The sequence below is a fragment of the Hippopotamus amphibius genome, chromosome 5, assembly GCF_030028045.1.
Source record: "Hippopotamus amphibius kiboko isolate mHipAmp2 chromosome 5, mHipAmp2.hap2, whole genome shotgun sequence".
Taxonomy (NCBI): Eukaryota; Metazoa; Chordata; class Mammalia; order Artiodactyla; family Hippopotamidae; genus Hippopotamus; species Hippopotamus amphibius.
In genome coordinates, this window is record NC_080190.1 from 116,740,359 (window position 1) to 116,764,233 (window position 23,875).

At 38.4% G+C, this 23,875-nt stretch overlaps 1 protein-coding gene across 1 annotated transcript in view; it reads right to left on the minus strand.

The window, feature by feature from the left end:
* PREX2 (phosphatidylinositol-3,4,5-trisphosphate dependent Rac exchange factor 2) overlaps positions 1 to 23,875 on the minus strand; it is a 281,055-nt gene that overhangs the window by 50,676 nt on the left and 206,504 nt on the right. The window contains exon 35 of the mRNA XM_057736322.1: positions 19,998 to 20,112. Coding sequence (XP_057592305.1) covers positions 19,998 to 20,112 — 115 coding nt within the window. The remainder of the gene's footprint in view (positions 1 to 19,997; positions 20,113 to 23,875) is intronic.

Below are 23,875 nucleotides of genomic sequence, written 5' to 3' on the forward strand. Positions count from 1 at the left end.
CCAACACACCATCCACATGAAAACCTCCGCACCTTCTCTCATGTTACTCTCTCTGCCTGGAATGCCCCCTCACCTCTTCTGCTTGGCAGATTCCACTGATCCTTCAAAGCCCTGCTCAAATACGACATCTTCTTGAGAACTTCCCCACCGAAACAAATTTATCTCACTATATGACACTGAGTAGCACTCATTCTGTCCACTCTGCCAAATTGCATACTTTCAGAGGGCAGAGACCCTTTTTTTTTGAGTAAGGATCAATTTTTTTAATGTTCATGCTTTTTAATATTGAGATATAGTTGATGTACAATATTATATAAGTTACAGGTGTACAGCGCAGTGATTGGCAAATTTTAAAGGTTATACTCCATTTAGAGTTATTATAAAATATTGGAGATTCCCTGTGTTGTACAATATATCCTTGTAGCTTATTTATTTCATACATAATAGTTTGTACCTCTTTATCCCCTACCCATATCTTGCCTGGTGTTTTAAAAATTTGTTATCCCATAACCAAAGACAGTGTCTGACTCATAGCCTGCAACTAGTACTAGATGTAGTACTGAACTGAGTTTTATTACACAAGAGCTATAAAGGATTTGGGGTTTCCAACCATCAGGCAACTAAATATATGTGTGACCTAACAGAGAAAAAGAAATATATTAAGTATCTTAATTTTTAAAATAGGTAAAGTAATTATTATGCACATTTGAAAAAGAACTCTTTGTAGGAAGGGTTCTCCTTAAGTTTATAAATATTAGGCTACATCTCAATTAACATGGAAGCACGATAGTTAAAGGGCTTAACGATCATCAGAACTTAAAAATAGAGAGGAAGGGTGTTTTAATATTCCCTCCTCAGTGAGAAAAAACTATGACTAAGAGAAAAATATTCATAGGGTCTTTTGCAAGGCTCACAATACTCTGTTGTTTTACCTATAAATGGCTAGCAAGAAATGATACAGAAAAATTCTTGTTCAGCTCTAAATAAGAAAAGAGTAAAATAAACAAGATTAAGTACTACTGCATTTAAATTTTAAATACCTAACTTTTGGCTTTTATACTTTTACACTAGAACCTACAAAAAGCTGCGATTTCCTTTAACTGGCAAAATCCAAGGCCGTTAGTACAATACCTGACACAGCAAATCACCAATGTTAGCTATCAGTATTATCATTTTTAGTAGTTACTTAACATTTTTAAAAATTTTAAATAAAAACTGTATATAGTTAAGGTGGACAATATAATGATCTGATATACACATACATAGTGAAATGAATACTAGAGTCAAGCTAATTAACATATCATTACCTCACGCAGTTACCATTTTTTGTGCACGTAAAATCTCCTGGATTCTGCTCTCTTAGCATATTTCCAGGGTTCGGTACAGTATTAAGTATAGACAACATACCTGTACATGAGTTCCCTAGACTCATTCATCCTACCTAACTGTAAATTTGTAACCTCTGACCAACATCGTCCTATTTCCCCTACGTCCCTCTTCTACTCTGCTTCTATGAGTTCAACTTCTCCTCCTTCTTCTTCCTCTTCTTCTTCTTCTTCCAGATTCCACATATAAGTGAGATCACACAGTATTTGTATGACTTATTTCACGGAGCATAATGTCTTGGCCGTAAGGTTTCTGCTAAGAAATCTGCTGATAGCCTCATGGGGGTTCCCTTGTACGTGAGCAACTTTTTTTCCTTTACTGTTTTAAAAATTCTCTCTTTGTCTTTGATTTTTAGACAATTTTATTATAACGTGTCTTGGAGAAGAACTTTTGGGGTTGAAACTTTTTGGAGACCTATAAGTTCGTGAACTTGGCTATCCAAATTCCTACCCAGATTTGGGAAGTTCTCAGCTATTACTTCTATAAAAAAGCATTCTGCCGCTTTCTCCCTCTCTTCTCTTTCTGGGACTCCAGTCATGTGTAGGCTGTTTCTCTTAATGGCATCCCATGATTCATGTAAGCTTTCTTCACTGTTTTTCTTTTTCTTTTTTCTTTTTGTTCCTGTGACTGGATAATTTCAAATATCCTGTCTTCAAGTTCATTGTTTTGGTTTTTTTTTCCTGCTTGGTCAAAACTGTTGTTGAAGTTCTCTATTGAGTTCTTCAGTTCCATCATTGTATTCCTCAACTATAGGATTTCTGTTTGTTTTTTTAATGGTTTCTATCTCTTTGTTGGGCATCTCATTTTGTTCATTGACTGTTTTCCTGATTTAGTTGTCTGTGTTTTCTTATATTTCACTAGACTTCTTGGAGGATCATTCTGAATTATGTCAGGAGGTTTACAGATCTCCATTTTTTAAGAGTCAGTTATTGAAGGTTTTTTTCCTTTGGTGACATGTTTTCTTTGACTATTCTGATCCTTGTGGTTTTGTGTTGGCCTCATTGAGCAGCACTGAAAAGACTTACCTGGAAGCCATCCTCAGGCTGATGAGCTTGTTGTGAAGACAGAATATAAAACATGTAATTGCAACCACAGTGAATGCAGCTCTGGGTGCCTGCATAGTCGGAGGTGTTGCCCTTTTTGGCAAGGAGAGGACAGGAAGGCTGACAAACAGAGGAGGGCTTTGTCTGGCTCACAGTGACTCTGATGGCTAAGATGCTGAAAAGACATGGCCAGCACTGGATGCCACTGCCCGTGGAGCGCCCTCTCTCCTCTGCAGCCCCCTGCCTCCTACCTGGCTCCTCTCTGAGCCTTGATCCTCTCATTTGTGCATTTGTTTGTGCATTTGAAGTAAGAGGCAACGCTTCCAGTCTTTACTATTGGCTTCAGCCAGGAAAGCTTTTCACCAGTCAGTCCACACAGAAATTCTGCAGGGGGCCATCTGGTGGAACCTGCAGGCAGGCAGGTCTGGTGCCCGGGTCAGCAAGTGGACAGGCTTGGTGTTTAGATACACAGGGACCAGCCTGATACCTGGGTCTGCAGGAGCCCACCTGGATCCTGGGGCCACGGGGGCGAGCCTGGCGCGGGGGTCCATGGTGAAGATGGGTGCTCACTTCACCCTCCTTCCCCCAAGGGGAAGGTGCCTCTCTCCACACTGGGCTGGCCAGACTTGAGGGAGGGGTGATGAGGATAATGTGAAATTGCCTTTCCTATTCTCTTCAATGCATCCTTTCTTATGTATGTGCTCCACTCAGGTGCTGTAATCCTTCACCTGGAACCCTTCGCTCTTATGAAGGTATTTTTATTATGGATAGTTGTTCAAATTGATGTTGTTGTGAAGGGAGGAGCACTGGAAACTCCTAAACCACCACCTTGCTGCCGTCACTACCCCACTATTATTCATTCTCTAAGACCCATCTTGAACATCACTTCCTCCCTCAAACTTCCTAAGGGTCTTCAGAGTCAGTGGCTCTTCCATGAACCCTAGCACCTACTGCATCCCTAGACATCAGTACCTACGGCTGTGTCCTGCAAGGCTCTGTTTACATGTTTCTTTACCCCACTAAACTATAAGCATCTTGTAGACAGAGACAATGTACAGTATACCTTTATTATTTCATCACCATGCACAGTGCTATGCACCCTGTGAGTGTTCGATATATCAATATATTTTGGTTGAATAAATAAATGAATAATTAAGTTTCCTAAATTTCCTGCTGAACAAAAGTTCTAAACCATTTCCAAGAGGAAAGTGTCTTCTTTCAAGAAAGATTGTGTGTCCAGAAGTATTGGAAATCATCTATCACAAACTAGCTGTTAGTCAAGAAAAAAAAATGCCAAGCATGAAAAATTTTCTCCATCACAAAACAAACACACACTTTCACTATTTTGCTTATGAACCTTACATAAATGGAAAAAAATTAACTATCTGGAAAAAACAAACTAGGTCACTGCCCTATTTTAAACTTTCAAAGTGTTTAATTAAAATCAGCTGAAGCAGTGTGGCACTATCACTATCTTTCTTTTCTTTCTTTCTTTCTATTTTATTGGCTGTGTTGGTCTTTTTTGCTGTGCGCGGCTTTCTTTTAGTTGTGGTGAGTGGGGGCTACTCTTCGTTGTGGTGCATGGACTCCTCATTGCCATGGCTTCTCTTTTTGCGGAGCACAGGCTCTAGGAGCGTGGGCTTCAGTAATTGCAGCACATGGGCTCAATAGTTGTGGCTCACGGGCCTTTAAAGCGCAGGCTCAATAGTTGCGGCGCACGGGCCCAGTTGCTCCGGGGCATGTGGGATCCTCCCAGAGCAGGGCTCGAACCAGTGTCCCCTGCATTGGCAGGCGGATACTCAACCACTGCGCCACCTAGGAAGCCCTATCACTATCTTCCAAGATATTAAGGCAGATATTAAGGGATATTAAGGGACTCTTTTTTTTGTAATTTCATTCCTCAGATGAGCAGACAGATCACAGGTACGTTTCAAAGGACTATTTGGAACTGAACATGATCTCCGTGAGGACGGGGCTGCATCATGTTACCACTGTGTGCCCAGCACCTAGAATATTGCCTGAGGCAAAGCAGTTGCTCAGTAAGTATTTGTTAAATGAATCATTAAGTAAATTAAGGAAAAGTGAAAATCGGTAAGAATAGACAAGAAATCATCTCGTCCACTACTGAGTCCTTCTTGCAAAGAACTGTGAATTTGATCAAGTGCATTCTAATAAAAAAGTAAACTGAGTGAAGTACATCAGACACAGGGAGAAATATCATATGATATAGCTTATAGGTGGAATCTAAAAAAATTTTTAAATTAAAATGATACAAAGGAACTTATTTACAGAATAGAAACAAACACAGACTTAGAGAACAAACTTATGGTTACTAGGCGGGAAGGGTAGGCGGAAGGGATAGTTAAGGAGTTTAGGATTAACACATACACACTGCTATAGTTGAAATGGATAACAAACAAGGACCTACTGTATAGCACAGGGAACTCTGCTCAATATTATACAACAACATAAATGGGAAAAGAATTTGAAAAAGAATAGATACATGTGTATGTATAACTGAATCACTTTGCTGTACACTCGAAACTAACAAAACATTGTTAATCAAGTATACTCCAATATAAAACAAAAAGTTAAAAAAAAAGTAAATACGTCTTCATCCATTCCATGTATCTTTTAGACACTGTCCAATAACATCCTTCCTCTTCCAGTCAAAATTTCTCCCAAAGATGTCTACCTTGGTAACCTTTCTTCCAAAACTACTGAACCACTCCCCTCAGCTGACTGCAGTCACATCTCCACCCCCCACACTTCTCACACCATTCTCCCTATTAATGCCAATGAATTTATTTGTACTGGCCAAATCCAGTGGATATTTTCCAGGTATTATTTTCTGAATCCCTTCTCACAGATAGAGAGCACCCTTAATCAACCACTCCTTCACATTCTCTACCTACTAAGTCTTTTGACCGTGGCCTGGTGCCTTGGTTTCCATGAGTTTCCTTAACCTTGTCTTTCTGTCTCCTCCATGGGCTTCTCCTCCTTACCTACCCCTTCAGCATCCATTTCTGTCTTACCTCACTATTCTGCCTCTGACCACTCTCCTGGGTCATCTTTTTTCCTCTCAGGGACTCAAATCTGTGCATCTCTAATTCCAGATTTGCGTGTTTACTTATTTGCTCAACAAACGAATACTTCACAAGCCAGGCACAGTGCAAGGCACTGCGATAAAGGGTGAAAAAAAAGACAATATTTACCTGCAATGAATTTATGTCTGAGAGCAAGGACAATATATAGGGAATTACAATCCAGCGTGATGAGTGATCTACAAAGCTTTAGCAGAGTGTTGGAAAAGCACATCGGTGAACACATTAGGACAAATAGGTATTAGACAAAGGGAACGAAGGGTCTTTAAGGCAAAAGGGAAATTTAAGAGTGAGAATAGAAAGGGTCCATTTAGATCACGGAACTTAAGTCTGTGCAAAGCTTCTTCTTTCCCTCCAGAGAGGGGATGGTGTGAGAAACGGAAGTTGGGAGATGACTCAGCCAATATAAACAAAAGTTGAAAGAATGAATGGATGGATGGATGGATGGATGGATGAAAAGGCATATAAAGAAGGAACACGAGGAGAAGAAGGTGATAGAGAAGAGGTGGACAGACAAGGGGAGAGAGGGAGGGGAGGGGGAAGGGAGAAGGAAAGGGGGGAGAGGGTGCCTCACCCTTTATTCGTCATGGATTCTGCTATGTTGCATTAGATACAAGTGAAAAGGAAAATGATGTAAGACTGAAAAGATTTTTCTGTTGTCCCGATTGTTGATAAACTGCTGTAAATCTGTCTAGCCTCCCTGAAATCCTTGTAGCACTCAACAACAGGCACTAGGGTAATGAGAAATACTAACCCTACACTATGAATACGAGGGCATGTTCTTAATACTTTCATTCAATTACTTCAGTGCTCTTTAAGCATCTATTTAAGCGTAAAGCCATGGGCCGTTTTTGGAATGCAGCAATGAGCAGAGACAAAACTCCTTCCCTCAGGGAGCTTGCCTCTAGCACACACGAGGGAATGTGTGAACCTGTCTTCCTTCCCTGGAGAGAGTCTGGAAAACCTGACTCCAGCAGGCTTTCCGTGTGGGAAAACACGAATTCCTAAGGCTGGTTCTTCTCACATCTGCTTTTCTACTAAATGCAGCCCTGTTCCTTATGTGGTTTTCAAAGATATTTCTTCACCCAGACACGAGACAAACTTGCTCTCCCCACTTCAGAATCTGCTCTCAGTTCATCTTCCAATTTCCATCTCTGTTTAGAGAGCACCCCCACAAATGAAAGATCAAAGTGACATCTCTTACCGGCAATGGTTCATTTTAATTCTAGCCTACGTGGTCTAGCTTAGTGCCTCTCAAAATGTGGTTCTCAGACTTAAGTAAAGAACTTGTTCCCTAGGATTCAGAAATTGCATAACAATTTATATTGCCTCAACATGCAAATATTTAACAGCACTTTTGTTATTATTGATCAGAGCAGTAAGTCATACTTGGTGTGAGCTACAGAAGAGTCACACACAGGAGGGCCACAAGGCGATAAGTGATATTCGAAGGTTAGTTTGTCAACCATAAACCAAAAGGGTATAAAAATTGAAATTAAACATAAACATTAGTTTTTATTTACAACTTACCATCTTTACAGTCACCTTGTCTATCAGAATTTTAAAAATTGATGGTTTAATATAATTAACTAGAGAAATCAATTTGGTAGAATTTATCCATAATTTATGGACGACAATACAATTTCATTGAATGTTTGTTAAGAAATTGCTTTAAATTTTCCCTTCCTGTCAATATAACTCTGTGAGACTGGTTTTCTTCTCTTGGAAGGGTAATGGGTTATTGAAACAAGCACAGACAGAGTTTAGAGATGCATTTTCCCCTGTGAGCTAGGCTGTCATCCCAACCTAGGTTAGTTACCAAACAAGAATACTCATTTCTCACACTAAAAGCTTTAAATATTGGTATATGCAGTGTTTGTTCAAAGCATACGCAAAGATGTTGAATATGGGGAATCACTATTTCACTCAAGTTTAATTTTGATGGCAGAATAGCAAAAATGACCACAATGGCAATTCTTTATTAATTGCCCACAGAATCTGGTAGCTTTCAAGGTGTAGCAGAGCAGAGCTGAATGTGATTATCTTCCATTTGGCTTTTAATTACAAACTGTATAAGAAGTTACTGCTTCTAATACTGTCCTTTGGAGGTACCCGGACGCCTCCTTCTGCTTTGTTCATAGCACTGGTGGGTAATCACCGTTTCTGTCTTGGGCTAAATCCAGGCCTGGAAGCATAGCTGGGGCTGTGTACCCCTACTTTTCCACAACTGCCTCTTCTGTAGTTTCTCTGGTGTGAGCATCTCTGCACAGATAAAGGTCTTCCTGCTCCATCTTGCAGAGGCATGTTATGCAGATTCCCTCTGCCTTCCCCACTGGGCACTGAGGTCCTCTGCTCCAACACCAAGTACCTTGGGAAGCTCTTGATACTAATTTCATTCTCCAAGTAAGCTGCTCTGCAGGAAACCCACAAAATCCACCTTCCAAGAAGCTCAACTACAGACACGAGTCTCCATGATCAGCTACTCCTTATGCTAGGCAAAGACGAAGGACCGTACAAACCTCCTCTCAGCTAACACTCCTGTCAGCTTACGAAGCATCACCAGCTCCACTGGACAAATAAGGAAATGAAGGTTCAGAGATACTGAAAACTTGTCCCCAGTCAGACAGCCAGTCAATGCAAGAGTGGGAACTGGAACGCAAGTCTGACCAACTTTCCCTCCTCTGGTATATTACTGCAGCAGGCAATTCCAGATCATTAGCTTTCCAGTCTTTCTCATTTATATCACTGTACAAATTCTAAACCAACTGAAAAAAATTTTTCCCGTGACCTAAATGTCACTTGGTCTATTAAGCGTACTTCTGTTTTTTCTTACTCAGCTCATAAGAAATTCAATGAGCATCATATTAGATCTACTAAAAATGCTGCTCCTTAAGACTAGGAAGGGATTTATTCATCTATTATCTCTCATTGTGTTTTATGAATGTGTCTGGTGTTACATCTGACTTCACTGACTTCTCAAGTATCAACATGAAGTTCAAGGTTTATGTGCACGGAAGCACCTCTAAAAAGCTTTTAACATATTAATGTGTACACAATTGTACAAAATATGCTCTGAATGGAATGCAACTATCAGTTTTTAATTTTGCATGATGAATATGTCAATATTGAATAGATAAAAGAAAATATCCTATTAAGTTCAGTGTTATCCTATTAAAATATTTTATATTTAATTATAGTATATCATTATTATTATATAATTAAATTATATTATTATGTCTATCATTACTTAGTATATATTTCAATACTGTATTTTGGGATCTGATGCAAAGAACATGGCTAATAATGCATGCTGATGACATTTAAAATGTATGCAGATGAATTCCCCTTCCCTGACAACATGTAACATTCTATGAGGTGCATTCATTATGAGGGCAAAAAAAATACATTAGTGAGTTTGATTCACAGTCAGACTCCAGAGATAATGTCTTTTGTTTCCAAGTAACAATAAGACTCCAACTATTTCAGCCCCTTTTGCCTTTTTCTTCTACTCTGGTCTTTGTCATAGCTTCTTTCCTAGCTCTACAGCTACGAAACTACCCCTTTTCAGGGAAAACAAAACAAATGAGAATGCTTCCCTGTCCTTTGAAATTCCTAATTTTTTCAAAGAAGACTTTACATATTTGCTGTACTCAACTCTTTTATTATAAGTGATTAAAGTTGCATTAAATCACTTCCCCAAGCCAAACACATTCACACTGGGATCACTCCCTACTTCAGAGAAGCAATGGAGTGCTGTAATAAAAGTGAGTGCTGTGGAGCTGGGAATGGCTGGTCCCGGCTGCATCACTGACAGGTGCCTGCATTTGAGCGATTCACTGACCCTCTCCGTACATAAGATGCTACCACCTGGGAAATTTCATGCACTATTTTGGCTTTAACTATGTATGTCCATCGACAGAAGAATGGATAAAGATGTGGCACATATATACAATGGAATATTACTCAGCCATTAAAAAAAATGAAATAATGCCATTTGCAGCAACATAGATGGACCTAAAGACTGTCATACTGAGTGAAGTAAGTCAGAGAAAGAGAAATATCGTATGATATCGTTTATATGCAGAATCTTAAAAAAATGATACAAATGAGCTCTCTCTGAGAGAAACAGACTCAGAGACTTAGAGAATGAACTTATGGTTACCCGGGGGGAAGGGCTGGGGGGAGGGATAGTTAGGGAGTTTGGGATTGACATGTACATACTGATATAATTAAAAAAGATAACCAACAAGGACCTACTGTATAACACAGGGAACTCTGCTCAATATTATGTAACAACCTAAAGGGAAAAGAATACGAAAAAGAATAGATATATGTGTATGTATAACTGAATCACTTTGTTGTACACCTGAAACTAACACAACATTGTTAATCAACTATACTCCAATATAAAATAAAAAGTTTAAAAAAAAACTGTCTTACGTCTATGTGAGTGACTCCAGCCTACCGCACAGAGCCTCACATCTCAAATCCAATTCAATTCAGTATCTTGCCACTAAAACCCCAAAAGAGCTTCTCCTGTTGTCTCCTCAATGTATCAGAGAATAATCCAGGCACCCAATCCAGCATGTCTCTGGCTCCCTCACAACATACCATGTATTTAATGAAGATTTTTTTCCCCTACTTTTCAAATATTCCTAAAATCTATGTCTTCCCCTCCATCTCCATTTCTGTGTAGGGTTCTTACTATCAATTTCCTGAACTATAATAGCTTCCTAATTAGTCTTTCTGCCTCTAGTCTTGTTCTCACCCCTAACTGGTCCTCAGTGGTACCCTCAGGATGCTCAGTTTAAAATGTATTCCTCCCTCACCCCTTAGAACTCACAAGTGTATCTTCTCACTTACAGGCTTTAGCCTAAGCTCCTCAGCTAGCAGGTGCCTGAGGTCCCCCGTGGCCTGCTCCTGCCCACCCTCTTCCTGTTTCCTTTCTGCCCCTCCTCACCCATCACAGTTCCGCAAAGCCTTTGCTCCTATTGCTCCCCTCCACTGAAACAGCTCCTCTCCTGTCCTGCACCGGGCCCGCCAGCAGTCATCTGTCTGAACGCCCCGGTCCTTGGTCTCTCTTAAGTGCTCTCCTATGCTCCCTGGGCATCCTGTTACTTCTACCATGGTGGTCAGCAGAGGATTTCAGAGTTACCTGTTCACCGCATCATCTCCTCTTCCCCTTTAAAATTCACAAGGGCATGTTGTCTAACTCATCTCTGGATCCCCAATATGGTACACGTCCCTGCACTTGCACATAGGTGCACAATAAATATTGTTGAAACATATTTCCCAAACCCGTTCAACACTGACTTCAGAGCCCACACCGTTCTCCAGACGTTCTGTGGAAAATCATCATGATGTCAGTCAGGATCCCCCCACTGTATATGTGCTGTGTCCTGGTTTGGTTGCCCCAAACTTTGGGCATTTATCTATACACAAGCATTCATTAATCACCTGTTAATAGAAACCTATCAGCAATGGATAAACCAAAAAGAGAAAGACAAGGTGAAAAGGAGAAATAGATATACTTAAAAAATGTAAAGCATGATATGATAAATGTTATAACAGAGGCTTATAAAGGGAACACAAAGAAAAAGACTAACCTTGGGGAGGTGGGAAGACCTCTCAGGGGGATGGATTTTGAGGCGTGCCACAAAAGATGGGAAGAAATTGGTCAAAGCAACTGAAATTGAGTCCTTCTGGCTGAAATTACCAGAAGCCAAGCAAAGATGTGTTTGATTTGCTTCCTGACTGACTGACTGACAGAACTTCACAAACTTGAAGCTACAGAGGACAGAACTTTGCCCTCAGTTACAGTTGGGTGGACTATGTAACTAGAGAGTTAATTTTACAGACATCATGCTCTTATTCTTCACATGAATTATGATTTTCAGTAAATCCACATTAATTCCTCCTAAGTTACAATTACGTCTTTTCTATCAAAAGCTCTGGGCCCAACTTAAATTTCTTGACTGATAAACGGGTAAAGTTTTGAAAGGATAATTTATAATGATTCACTCACTTTCTATGGTCCATCCACCAAACAAAAGAAGTCTGAAATGTCAGCAAAAATGAACTGAACAAAAGCAATAGGAAAAAATTCACTGAAAGAGCTTGACTAGGATGCTTTGAATACATTTTTTAAAGACTTATTGTCCTTGTGATCAGCTAGAAAAGTCAGCAGAGTTAAAAATAAGAATCAATCTTGCTTCCATAAGCACGGACAATTTTTCCTCACAGACTGTATTTCCCTAACTGATTCTTCAGGGTGTGCTTATTTTCTTTTTGACACTTCCAGTTCTCATTTATTCCAAAGGAAATTCTGAGCACAGGATACTTTGATCTTCCCTTTGCTTTGGTGAAAACAATAGCTTTTCTTAGCTTGCAGAGAGGTAATTCTCTTCAAATGTTTCTTTTCGAAGATGATTTTTATCTGCTTCTATTTGTCAGCCAGAAAATCTATTCATCCTTGATAAATATTATCACAATGAAGGATGTCTCACAAAAATGTGAAAACTCAGTTAAGTCATTCTCATCTCATTTGTTGCCCTTATCTAAAAATTGAATTAAAAATTCCTTTAATGTAAAAGTAAAATAAATCTTAAGCATAATTACAACTTCCCGAGGGCAAATGAGGGAGTCAGATTTCAGATAGAAATAAGCACAGTCCGGATAATTAAATGAGATTACATGCATAAATACATAGGCAGCTATGTCATATATTTAGAAACTAATGGTGACAACGTTTGGCGGAATCATAGCATTTTTTTTTCAAATAAAGAAGAGATATGTTCCTCTCAAAAGTGCCACTATAATTTCAACTTTGTCTGATCTTGTCTCATGTGAAATTTATGAACCTTGGCTACACTGATGAATTTTCTCAAGAGACGTCTCCAACAGAGTCAGCATCTGTACCCTTCAAATGGCCCAGAATGTTCTGAATAGAAAATGAAGTAGACTGGATCCTGGAATAAATTCAATAAAATACCCCACCCAAAGAAGACCAGTACATTGCAATTAATCTGATTTTCAATTCAATTCAACTATTTTTACAGTACTTACTTTGTACTTAACACAGTGGGGAACTAGGACCTGGCTGCCCTCATATATGCACATGCAGGTAAATAACCTTCAAGTCAAAATCGAACAAATGAAAATAAAGAGGCTCTCAAAGAGTTTTAAAGGAGAGAGCAAGTAATTCCAGATGAAGCTACACCTGAAGTCTTCCTGCAGGAAGACACATCTGAGATGGGTCCTAAATAATTATACTCTTTCAGCACATGGAAATAGGGCTGGAGTGTGTCCTGAGGGACACCTGGGTTTAAAGAAGCTGAGGAAGAGCTGATGGTAAACGAGGTGAAGGAGGGCATACTGATTCTGTTCCTAAATTTGTTCCAAGCCCCTCTTCCTCCTGAATTCCAGTCTCTGGAACACTTCAACATTTCTCCTCCCCCCTTTAGGATTTTCACACATACTATTCCCTCTGCTGGAAAATATCCCCTTCTCCATCTCCCACCCCCTCTTCTCTAAACACTGTAACCCCAACTTCTCTTTCAGAGAAAGAGTCACTTCCTCAAATAATTCATTCCTGTCCCTGATACCTGGTGGGGTTGCAGGGTTTGTCAAATACAAGTATCTAGCAGCTCCTTTAGTTTTACATTGTGTAAGACTATGACACTTAAGAATAGCTCCTATTTTATAAATATACATCCTTTATGCATGTCAGATATAGGAAAGAAGTCTAACACACTTTTAAGCATTATAAACGAATTCAAATTCTTTGTAGATTTAGTTGTTTTCTCCTGCTACTGAAGAATCACTTCTCATATAAAACAAAATGTACAACTCTGAAAATTCCATACTCCTAATCTGAAAATAGACATAAACTGAATATACACATTTAATTTACAGCTAGTCTTAGAGAAACAGAAATGTGGATGTATCTTAAGATATAAAAAATGGAATTCGGCTGAAAGGATGGAAAGCAAATATACAACTGCCATAGAGGAGACAACTACGTATCTGGAAGGTTTCCAGTTAACTAAAAAAGAATAACTCTAAAATCTGCAGCTTTATGAAGGGAAACAATTGAAGGACAAAGGCATTATCTGTATTTTAATTCATATTCTCTCTCTTAGTCTCTCTTGGTCGCTCTTAGATTTTATTAAGTTCATACTCTTGTTGATTTAAGGTAGTTTCCACAGCTCCTCATCAACAGAACCAAAATTTTCCATTTCAAACTTGGGTACACTGTTTACCATCTAAACAAGGAATGGGAAACAGTGTGGCATGACTTGAAGACTCTGAGGGAAGAAAGAGACGGGGAGGGGGATGTGCCTGTAACCGAGCAGGACCCTCTGGGGCCCTCTGGAGACAGATACCCCACCCCCATGTCCTCCACCTGCCTCTTGCTTGTAGAAAAGGCCCCCAAGGCCTTCCCTGAGCTCCAAAGAAGAAATTTAATCAGAGAAGTGAGAACATGCAGAAACAAAGGAAAGCAGTCAAGCAAGACAAAATAATAATATTTTAGCCATTAAAGTCAAGGGCCTTTAATTCCTCTTCAAGAGCTATAGATAATATTCTGAGCCACATCCTCGAACTGACTTGCAGATACTGAAACTCCCTCCAGGTGGAAGAAGTTAACTGTATACTGAGCACAAGCATAAGGACCCCACATGGGTTGGAACCAGAAGGTTGATGATGTTGACTCCCGATTACCTCACCAGCAACCAATCAGAAGAATGTCCATGAGCTGACCACACACCCTGTGGGCCCCTCACTCACTCTGTCTTTAAAAACCTGTCCCTGAAAGCCATCAGGGAGTTTGGGCCTTTTGAGCATTAGCTGCCCGGACTCCTTGGTGCCCTGAATTAAACGATGGACTCACCTTCACCACAACCCAGAGTAAGCGGATTGGCTTTACTGTACATTAAGCGAAGGGACCCAAGTTTGGTTTGGGAACGTGCCTAGGACTGCAGACTGGGTCAAAAGGCTGAGGTCCTACTGTTCTTTATTTTCTCATGCTTTTTGATAGTTGTAAAGATATGAAATGGTAGTAAGGACATACCACTCTTCATACCTGTCTTATGCCAGGAGAACATACCACTTTTTCCCCCCAGAGGTAGAGAGAAATGACACATTTCACAGAGGTGCTCTCATGGGAACAGCCAAAACACATACACACTTCTGGCCAGACATTTCTCAGCTGAAAAAATTGTTCAAAGTTATATATTCGTGTAGCATTTCTTGTTAACATAAATAAAATGTCTACCTTCTATTTGTTATATAAAATATATTCTGGCTTTTTAAAACTTTCTCTAAAGAAAATGTGCCATTCTTTATCCACAAAGGCACACCTTAAGGGAATATATGCTTTGAATAATTTATTTGTCTGCTTTCTGTAAAGGTGATGAATTTACATTTAGATATCTCAAGTCACAAGCCCTAAAAAATTCAGTATGAAGCTTCACCAAAATAATAAATGGTCTCAGTAACTAATGTACAACTTATTTCCTTTTGATTTTTCTTCTTATTCTAATGTCAACTTTATACTGAAAATAATACTTGAAAAAAGCTAATCTAGACCCCCTCAAACTGAAAGGAGTACTTTAATATGAGGAATATTGTTCACATTCACATTTATCTCATTAGTCACCAAGCAGTGGTGCCTTTTGCCAATAAGCAAGATACATTAAAATGAAAGGGTTTGGTAATGACAAATTACATTTATGTAAGGTAGGAAAAAAATGAGGCTAATGGGGATGATGGCTTATAGCCAGAGGAAATACAAAGGAAAGTCTGAGTTAGAAAAAAGAGAATAAAATAGTGTGAGGATGGTGAAGGCAGGGAATAAGAATGCCCCCCTCCTGAATTCCTTAGTTAGAATTTCTGAGTGAGACACTTTCCATGCTGTACTTCTTAAGAATCAGAAGGAAATCAATCAAGAACTTTATCTGACTTGGCACAGGAGGCTATATTTTAAAAACAGCTGTTAGACATTTCTGCTGGCTCAGTCCTGTTCATTGAGGGTAACAATTAGCCCAGGGCGTCTCCAGGCAACCAGTGTCAGGGCTCTGACGCACGTGGCAAAGACTCCCCAGGTGCACAACCTCATCTGTATTCCCCTGGAGGCTGGAGGAGAAGCAGTCAGAACAGCCAGCTGGCCTCGGCACGCTTCACTACTGCTTCCTGAAAACTTCAACCATTCAAATTTTATTTGCAATAGATGCATGAGATATAACTGGACAGCAGGAATTCAATAAAACCGTTCCAATAGCTCCTTTCCTTACAATGAAATCCAAACCCCTACAATGGCCTATAGCCCTACATAACCAGGCCTCTACACATCTTTCTCCACACCTATCATTCTCCTCAATATGCTAAGATTACCCTGGCCACCTCTGTCTTCCTCACACATCATAAGCTATTACCATGACGGTATGCATTAATTCACTGCTTTGGGAAAGATCTCCCCCTATACTCTGGCAAGATCGTCTCCTTGCAATTCAGGTTTCTTTCAAATACCACCTAATATTTAAGTCCTTCCTAACTACCGACTCTAAATGACCAACCTCCTAGTATAGCAACTAGTTTTAGATTTTCTTCATTGAACTTTTCACTATCTGCAATACTGTTTTAAGGATTTATTTGTTCATTTTTTGTCTTGCCCATTCTCACAAGAATGGAAACCTCATGGACAGTCAATGAATAAATGGCACAGAATCAGAGCAATTGGAGGCACTTGATAATATCTGACACCAAAACCTAGTAACAGAAAATTTGTTTGTAGTGTATAATGTTTACTTCATTCACTGAGATGGCCTAATACAGTGCAAAAATTATGGATTTTAAAGAGAAAAAAAGTCTTCGATTTAAATACTGCTTTTGCTACTTATCTGGATAAACTTGTGTAAGTTCCCTTTAAAATGGAGATGATAATATGGAACTCATTGGCTTATTAAATAATCCACACAACACACTTATCATTGATACTGACTCCTAATGTGTTCTTAAAAATTGGTAAGTGTTATGGTCACATTCTATTTTCTTTTGAGTAGCAAATTATTTCCACCTATTCTTTGCTGTTCTGGAGAAATCTCTATAATGGAAGTGGAATCCATTGTTTCTGCTTGTCCAGTATCTTTACCTTGTCCATTGGTCTTCTGTGATTCTAAGCCCACCCAGGAATAGGCACATGACTTGGGTCTGGCTAATGAGACCAGGTCCTTTGCTGGAACCCTTAGTTGTGGGGGAGGGGTGGAGGGGGGCCCTTCTCTCCTTCTTTAAATGCAACACTGGTCGGTAGTTACCAACTTTATGCAAGGAGTACCAAGACAGGAGTACCAAGAAGAGACACAGAGAGAAAGAGTATCTTGAAGACCCATACCCCTGGATCCAGCTGTGCCTGAAGCAGCCATATCCCCTGGATATACCTATTATATAAGCCAACACATTATTTTGTTTATGCCAGTTTGAGCCTGGTTTCTGAAACTTGTAATCTAAACAATGCTTTCCAATAGAATAATAGTTTATTTATTTACCTACTTGTGTTTGTTTGCTGTAAGGCATTTTCTGATGTCTAATTAGTATATAAACAAATTAACATCCAGAATGAAACGGTTTTCAAAGTGTTAAAAAAGCTCTAGGGCTATGGGGAACTAGGGACACCTGAGGGCTATTTTTTAAGATGGACAGCAAGAGCCCCTTTAAAGAAATGGTCAAAGTCAGACTTTGGCTCTGAAAACCAAGAAGAGATTGCCCAAGAGCAATCTCTAAGTATCTGTGGTTACAAGTAACAGGAAAAATTAAGGAAGAAATTAACACTCTCATTCAAGAAATAAGCAGGAAAAGAAGGCATTACTGGGAGTAAGGAGGAAGATAATTGTCTTCCTGTGCAAAGGAAATCTAATATGCAGCAAGAAGGATATATAGCAGGTAATTGCTGACAAGAGCACATAATTTGTACCAGGAGTCTGTCCTTTTAAAAATGCCTCCTTTAGGAAAGACATAAAAATGTTTTCTTATGTGAAGAGAATAGCATGCAGTTAATACACACAGGTGTATGAATGCTATACCCCCCCCCCCCACACTTTTCTCTGCCAATTATAGCTAAATAACTTCATGCAACTAAACATATTTATGGAGAGCTTCCTATGCAAACTACTTTGACAAATGCAATGGGAAACAAGGTAAACTTACCCCTCATTTCAAAGAGCTTATAACAGAATAAGTCTGTACATGTTACTGTATCATCAGAGAGAACTGAATTCTATAAGAGCCACAAAGTAAAATAAAGTAAAATGAAGACTGGAAGGGTGATGTGACATTCATTTAGCCTTGGTCAGTGGCTCCGAAATTTGAGTGTGATTGGATGAAAATCACCTGGAAAGCTTGTTCCAACACAGATGGCTGGGCCCCCCCATGAGATGTTTTTAACAAGTTTGCAGATGATATTGATGCTGCCGGTCTGGGGGTCATGCTTTGACAACTCCCCGATCTAGGGAATTGGTTTTCAATTCTAGCGACACATTAGAATCTCCTAGGGGACTTCAAAAAATTGAATGCCCAGGCCTCATCCCAGCCCAATAAGAGAAGAAAAATATTTTATGAAGGAGACTATCTTAGAACTCGACATTGAATCATATGAATGGTAGCTTTATAGATAGCTGGAGACAGGAAGCAGATGCTAAGTGAAGTGTGAAAAGTCAGGGAAGAAGGAAAGTAGAGGGTTTGGTTAGAAGTGAGGAGAGTGCCGCCTGGCTGGCACACAGGCAGAGAAAGGAAGTCTTAGACCAAGTCATGAAAGACCTTGACTGCCAGGCTACGGAGCCTGTGATGCCTTTTGGGGGAAATAAGAAATCACCAAATGCTTTGAGCAGAAGGGTGACTTGGTAAGACACATGGTTTAATATTATTATCTGGAAGCAAAATTCTGAGCAGCTGAGAACAACAGTGGTTCTCAGAGCCTGGAGATTAGTTAGGATTCTACAGCAATGGCCTAGACCTATCTTCTCAAGCCGGACTCTGGGGATGTGTTCTCAGGGCTCACGTGCTCTAGAGAAATGCTTTCATTTTGTATCCTCATTTGAAAGATAACCTAAGAAAATATTTTATCGGTTATGAAGGAAAAACTTCACTTTTGTGCTAATGGTACTCAAATGAGAGATGTTAGCAAGATGAGACTCAGCTTCTTAAGTCAGTATTTCTTAGTCAGGAGACACAGGATTGCAGAATTCAAGATTCACTTTTTTTTTTCCCTGTGAAAGGGGTCAGTCCGTTACATATCTTTGAGAAATAGTGATCTAGACACCTAGACAAGGTAATAAAATTAGGGCAGTCTGAGAGATATTTTAGTTAGAATCACTAGAATCTCTAACTATGAGGGTGAGTCAAAAATTACCCGCACTCTGGCTGTAGAATTTATAGACGTTTGAGTATAATAGGAGTGTGGATAATTTCTGACAGCCTCGTACTGTTCAGGAGGAAAAGAAAATGAGAAATCAAGAAGATACTGGGAACTGAGCGCTTCCTAAGATAATAAAATGATGGAATGAAGTAAATAACCTAGGGAAAGGGACAGGTCTGTGGGAGACAGGGGTAGGGGGACAAAGCATTTGTAGTGAAAGAAAGCTGACCCAGTGGTCAGAACCACAAGAACAAACACCTCCCCGCACGTGGAATTTTAGGAATTAATTTATCTTCACGATTTAGTCATATCAGAGACAAAACCAAAAACAGTATCACGATAGTATTTTTGATAGTATTACCAAGGCTTAAGGTAGGACAAATGTATTTTTCTTTTAAAAATAAAAGCCATAATCTGTTAATTTTAAAAGGTGACCTGTTAGCAAAGTAATTTATAAAAGAGAGATATGTATGTGAATAATTTATTGAAAATTAAAGCTTCTGAATTATAACAAATTTCCCTTTCACTTACTGTGGTTAATTTTTCCCTGCCATTGATCATAATACCAGTAATATAATTTTTAGAGGACAAAACCATAAAACATAATATTATTTGAAAGTAGATACTTTTTCCAACATCAAGCAGTACCTGCTTTATCACATCTTCCATGCTAAACATATTCATATCTTGGTGTTAGGATGAGCGGTTTAATGGTACATAAGGAACCTATTTTACCTTTAATCCACGAACCTCATGGGAGACACTGCTATAAAACATCAATGCTTTTTTTTCCCCGGGAATGGTCTACTAAATATTTCATCTCTTGATCTTCTTCAGAAACTAAGACAATAGCATGAAAAGTTTTAAAACTTTTTCTATTTTATTTGCAAAAAGCGTACACCTTAGAATACCTGAAACATTAAACCCTAAATAAGAGGACTTTATATCAAAACAAATATCATCATTAATCATCTAATATAATGAATAACATCAAAAGCTCTATTCATCTGCTCTTGTCAAAATTGGAAACTTTTTTTTAATTGAACAATTACATACCTGAGCTTCTGGTTGTACTGTTTGACCTTTTCCAAAGAGGCTGCGTTTATTTGGGCTTGAAATTCTTCCACTGAAACATTGTCTCTATAATAATATCCTTCCATGCTCTCCAGTGCTGTGAAAACAAGTAAATGTACTTTTCATGTGATTTTATAACTCAATTTCTCCACATTTAGTGTAATCCTATTGATTATTAGAAAATGTATTAAACAGCACCAGATATGACCACATATGCAAGAAACAAGCTTTAATCAGACCAAAAACAAATAAAAATCATTCTTCTCAAAATAAATATCAAACATTATCTCTGTTAAGTAGGCAAAAGTAATTTCTAATTTAAACCATCTTCTATTATTTTGTATATGTTCTTTGCAAAGCTAAACTCAAACTTCATGTATATTATTTATACATATACAAACACACAAATGCATATATGCGCATATATACACACACCATATATATGCATACATATGGACATGTATGAGAGGCAGAAATGTGTATTAACATACATAAGAGTAAAAAATTTGAATTTGTCACTCTCCATGTATATTCACATTCTCTTGCAGCTGCAATTAAATTATGAAATAAGAAGTATATCTTAGAATACTACCTCTGCTCCAATGATCAGTTAATTTAGTTAAAAACAAATAAGCATAAACATATATAACTTCCTATTAATTTTAAATGCCTTTTGAATAATATAGATTTCTTTCAAAACTAACATTTTTGGTTAAGCGTTTCTTTTTCCATGAAACTTTATGCAGTGGTATTTTTAACCTTTCGGAGAGGAAATGAATCACAGGAAAGTGTCTAGAAATACAAGATTTCCTTTCGAGAGGCTGCCAGCAACGGGAATGGTGATGGATCCAGTTTGGAAATGTAAATTATTTCCCCTTGAAATTCTTATACTAATGAGTCTCAATTTTCAGCAGAGGATTTCAAAATGGATAAAAGAATAATCTTTCAAAATTGCTAAATGCAATAGTCTCTAAACTAATAATGTTTCCTCAAATTGACAAAACATCACCATTTGGGGGGCAAAAATAGGAAAGTCACTGATAATTTTAGCTGTGCTGTGTTTTCTAAGCTAGATTTCTAGAGCATTGAAGAAATGACAAAAGTTTTAGAGTAGTGCTAAATTTAAATGTTTTTAAATGGCGTTATTGGCTTACTACTGAGCAAAGCATTTGTGGAAAATTAGAGAAAAGCTTCCTACATTTGCTTCAGTACAGAAAATCGAATTTGTGGGCTCTTTCAAGGATTATTTTTTGTTTATTCCTTATGACTTCTGCATTCATTAGACTATTCGCAACTGGTTCAGCAAGCTTCTGGGCTTGAATACACACAAGAAATACAAGGAAGTCTTCGTGATAAAACAATCCTTAAATGCATGCCACATTCCCTTCGGTTAACAGAGTGTTAGTTGTGAAAGACCAATATTCCAGGAGGACTCAGTCTATCAGTAGTCACACTTCAATGTGGATTCCTCTTCCGAGATGTAAAGCTAATAGTGAAAGCCCTTGCGTTGGAGTAAAACCACAACTTCCACTGCTTAACAGCTGTGTGACCTTGGGCTTGTTAATTAATACCTGAGATCCTCAGGCTCCTCATTTGTGAAATGGAAAATGAGAGCACCTACTAATTACGGTTCTTGGGAAATAATTAAATTAAATAATAGTACTAAGAGAGCCCATGACTATTCTTATCATTTATGTAATGTATTTTATGCTCTAGGCAAGGTGCCCAGTGCCCCACAGGCAGGATCTATTTCAATTTCCACAAGAGATATAGATGATGTGTGAGTAGGCTTAGCCAAATAGGAAGTCTGGGGAACCAGGAGGAGGATCCATGGAAGGACACTTCAGTTTTGTGATTTAAGGCCAGAAAGACTGGAAGGCGACCACTAGGAAGGGGCAACGGGAACAGGAGGCAGGGGTTGGGGGGGGAGGGACAAGAAAACACCTGGGATCTAGTTTCTATAAAGTCTTGACAGCTCAGCTTGGCCAGAATGTCCAGTCCTGCTCTAAAAGCTTGTTACAATAAGGAAACACATTTTCCTTATATTTCTTAGTGATATTTTCAAATTAACAACAGTTAAGATTCACAATTATGTAAATTTTTTGAAAATATGAGAAAAGAGTCCAACAATGTTGCCAAGATTCTCAGCAATATTTTATGGCTTATGTGTAGGGTTGTAGGAAAATGAACAAAAAAAAGATGGGTTTTATGTTTAAAAAGTAAACTTTGAATGTATGTAGTTTGGATAAAATAACCAGACAGAATCCTTTCAAATAAAAATTACTGTTAACCAGAAAAAAAAAAAAAAAGTAAACTTTGCATGGCAAAATAGAGGAAGGAGAACAACAGTCCCTATTTTAGGTGAATAGCTTGGTTATTTATAGGTTTTTTGTTTTTTGTTTGTTTGTTTTTAAAAGAAAGAGAGTAGAATGACATTTTACCAAACTAAATTTCCATTCTCAGCCAAAAAAAAGGTTAAATAACATAATAACGTCTAAACTTCAAAGTTTGACCCCTCAGCATTTTCTTGTCTAATTTCCTTAATTCTCATCCATATAATATTTCTTAAAAATAGTACTGACATACTTGGTGGAATAAATATTTAATTTATTTAAGAGCACTTAATTGAAAGCACTATTTAAAATACTACTTGAGTTTGTTTGCTTGTTTTACTTCTACTACTTTTGAATCAGAAGCAAAACATTCCATTAAATGTAGGTGGTCAGTAAAGAAAAAAAAACATAATGAATATTAGAGAAAATTAAAGATTAAGTTATTCTAAGACTGAAAATGAGCCTCATTTCCACTCACTCAAAATACATTTCATGGCTTTGCCAAGAAAAGGATTAACCAGAAAAGATACAGAATCTCTGAGGAACAATTTTAAGAATAGTTTCAATCAACTAACACCCTCTTCTGACAGTGCAACAATGGTACTTTATTGGTTAAATGAGACACTACATGTATGCACTGTTATAAATCCCCAGAAATGGCCACAGTTGGTCAGAATTCCTCAGAACTGGCCACAACATTTATGGGGAAGGCAAGTTTTGTTGATGTTACTGTGACCAACATTGGGAAAGGATGTGCTGCCTTGTAAAGAGAGGTGGGGTCACACGTTCACAGACCCACTCTTAACATTCAGAAAACCTCAATCCTTGGAATTGTTCCTTCCTTTTTAAAAAGCTACTTAATGTTTTGATTATAAATGGAGACCTAAAGGATCCATCTTTTAAAGGACCTTACAAGAGTTTTGCAGGAAAAAAAAAACAAGAATGAAGGTAACTTAGAAACTGACAACATTTATAACAAAATGCTCCCTTTTGTTTAAAAGAGAGGAAACGCTCAAGTTTCTGGGTGATTTTGATTATTCTCTGAGAATAGAAAGACAACTTTTAAAGAGGTAAAAGTCAGGAGTAACAGTTTTGGATGCCAGCTTTCTGTATAGGGGGTGAAGAAACTAAATATCCCCAAGAATGTGCTTGTGGAGAAGGAACCAGAATTGCATGTTCTATTTAGTTTAAGGAAAATCTCCACCAGAGACCCAGGGAATAGGTACTGAACAACACTTTACAAGGAAGGGATGCCACACTCCGGGACATACTATATAACTAAAAAAAGACCTTTATCTGATGCTGTATCCCAAAGAGGTAGACCACATGGGTCCAGGAACCACAGGTAGAAGCAGAGATGGCCATGTTTAGCATCTGTTGAGGGTTGAATTGTATCCTCGAAAAAGATACAACAAATTCCTAACCCCCGGTGGCTGCAAATGCGACATAATTTGGATATAGGGTCTCACAGATGTAATCAAATTAAAATGAAGTCATACTGGATTAGGGTGGGATGGAATCAAATGA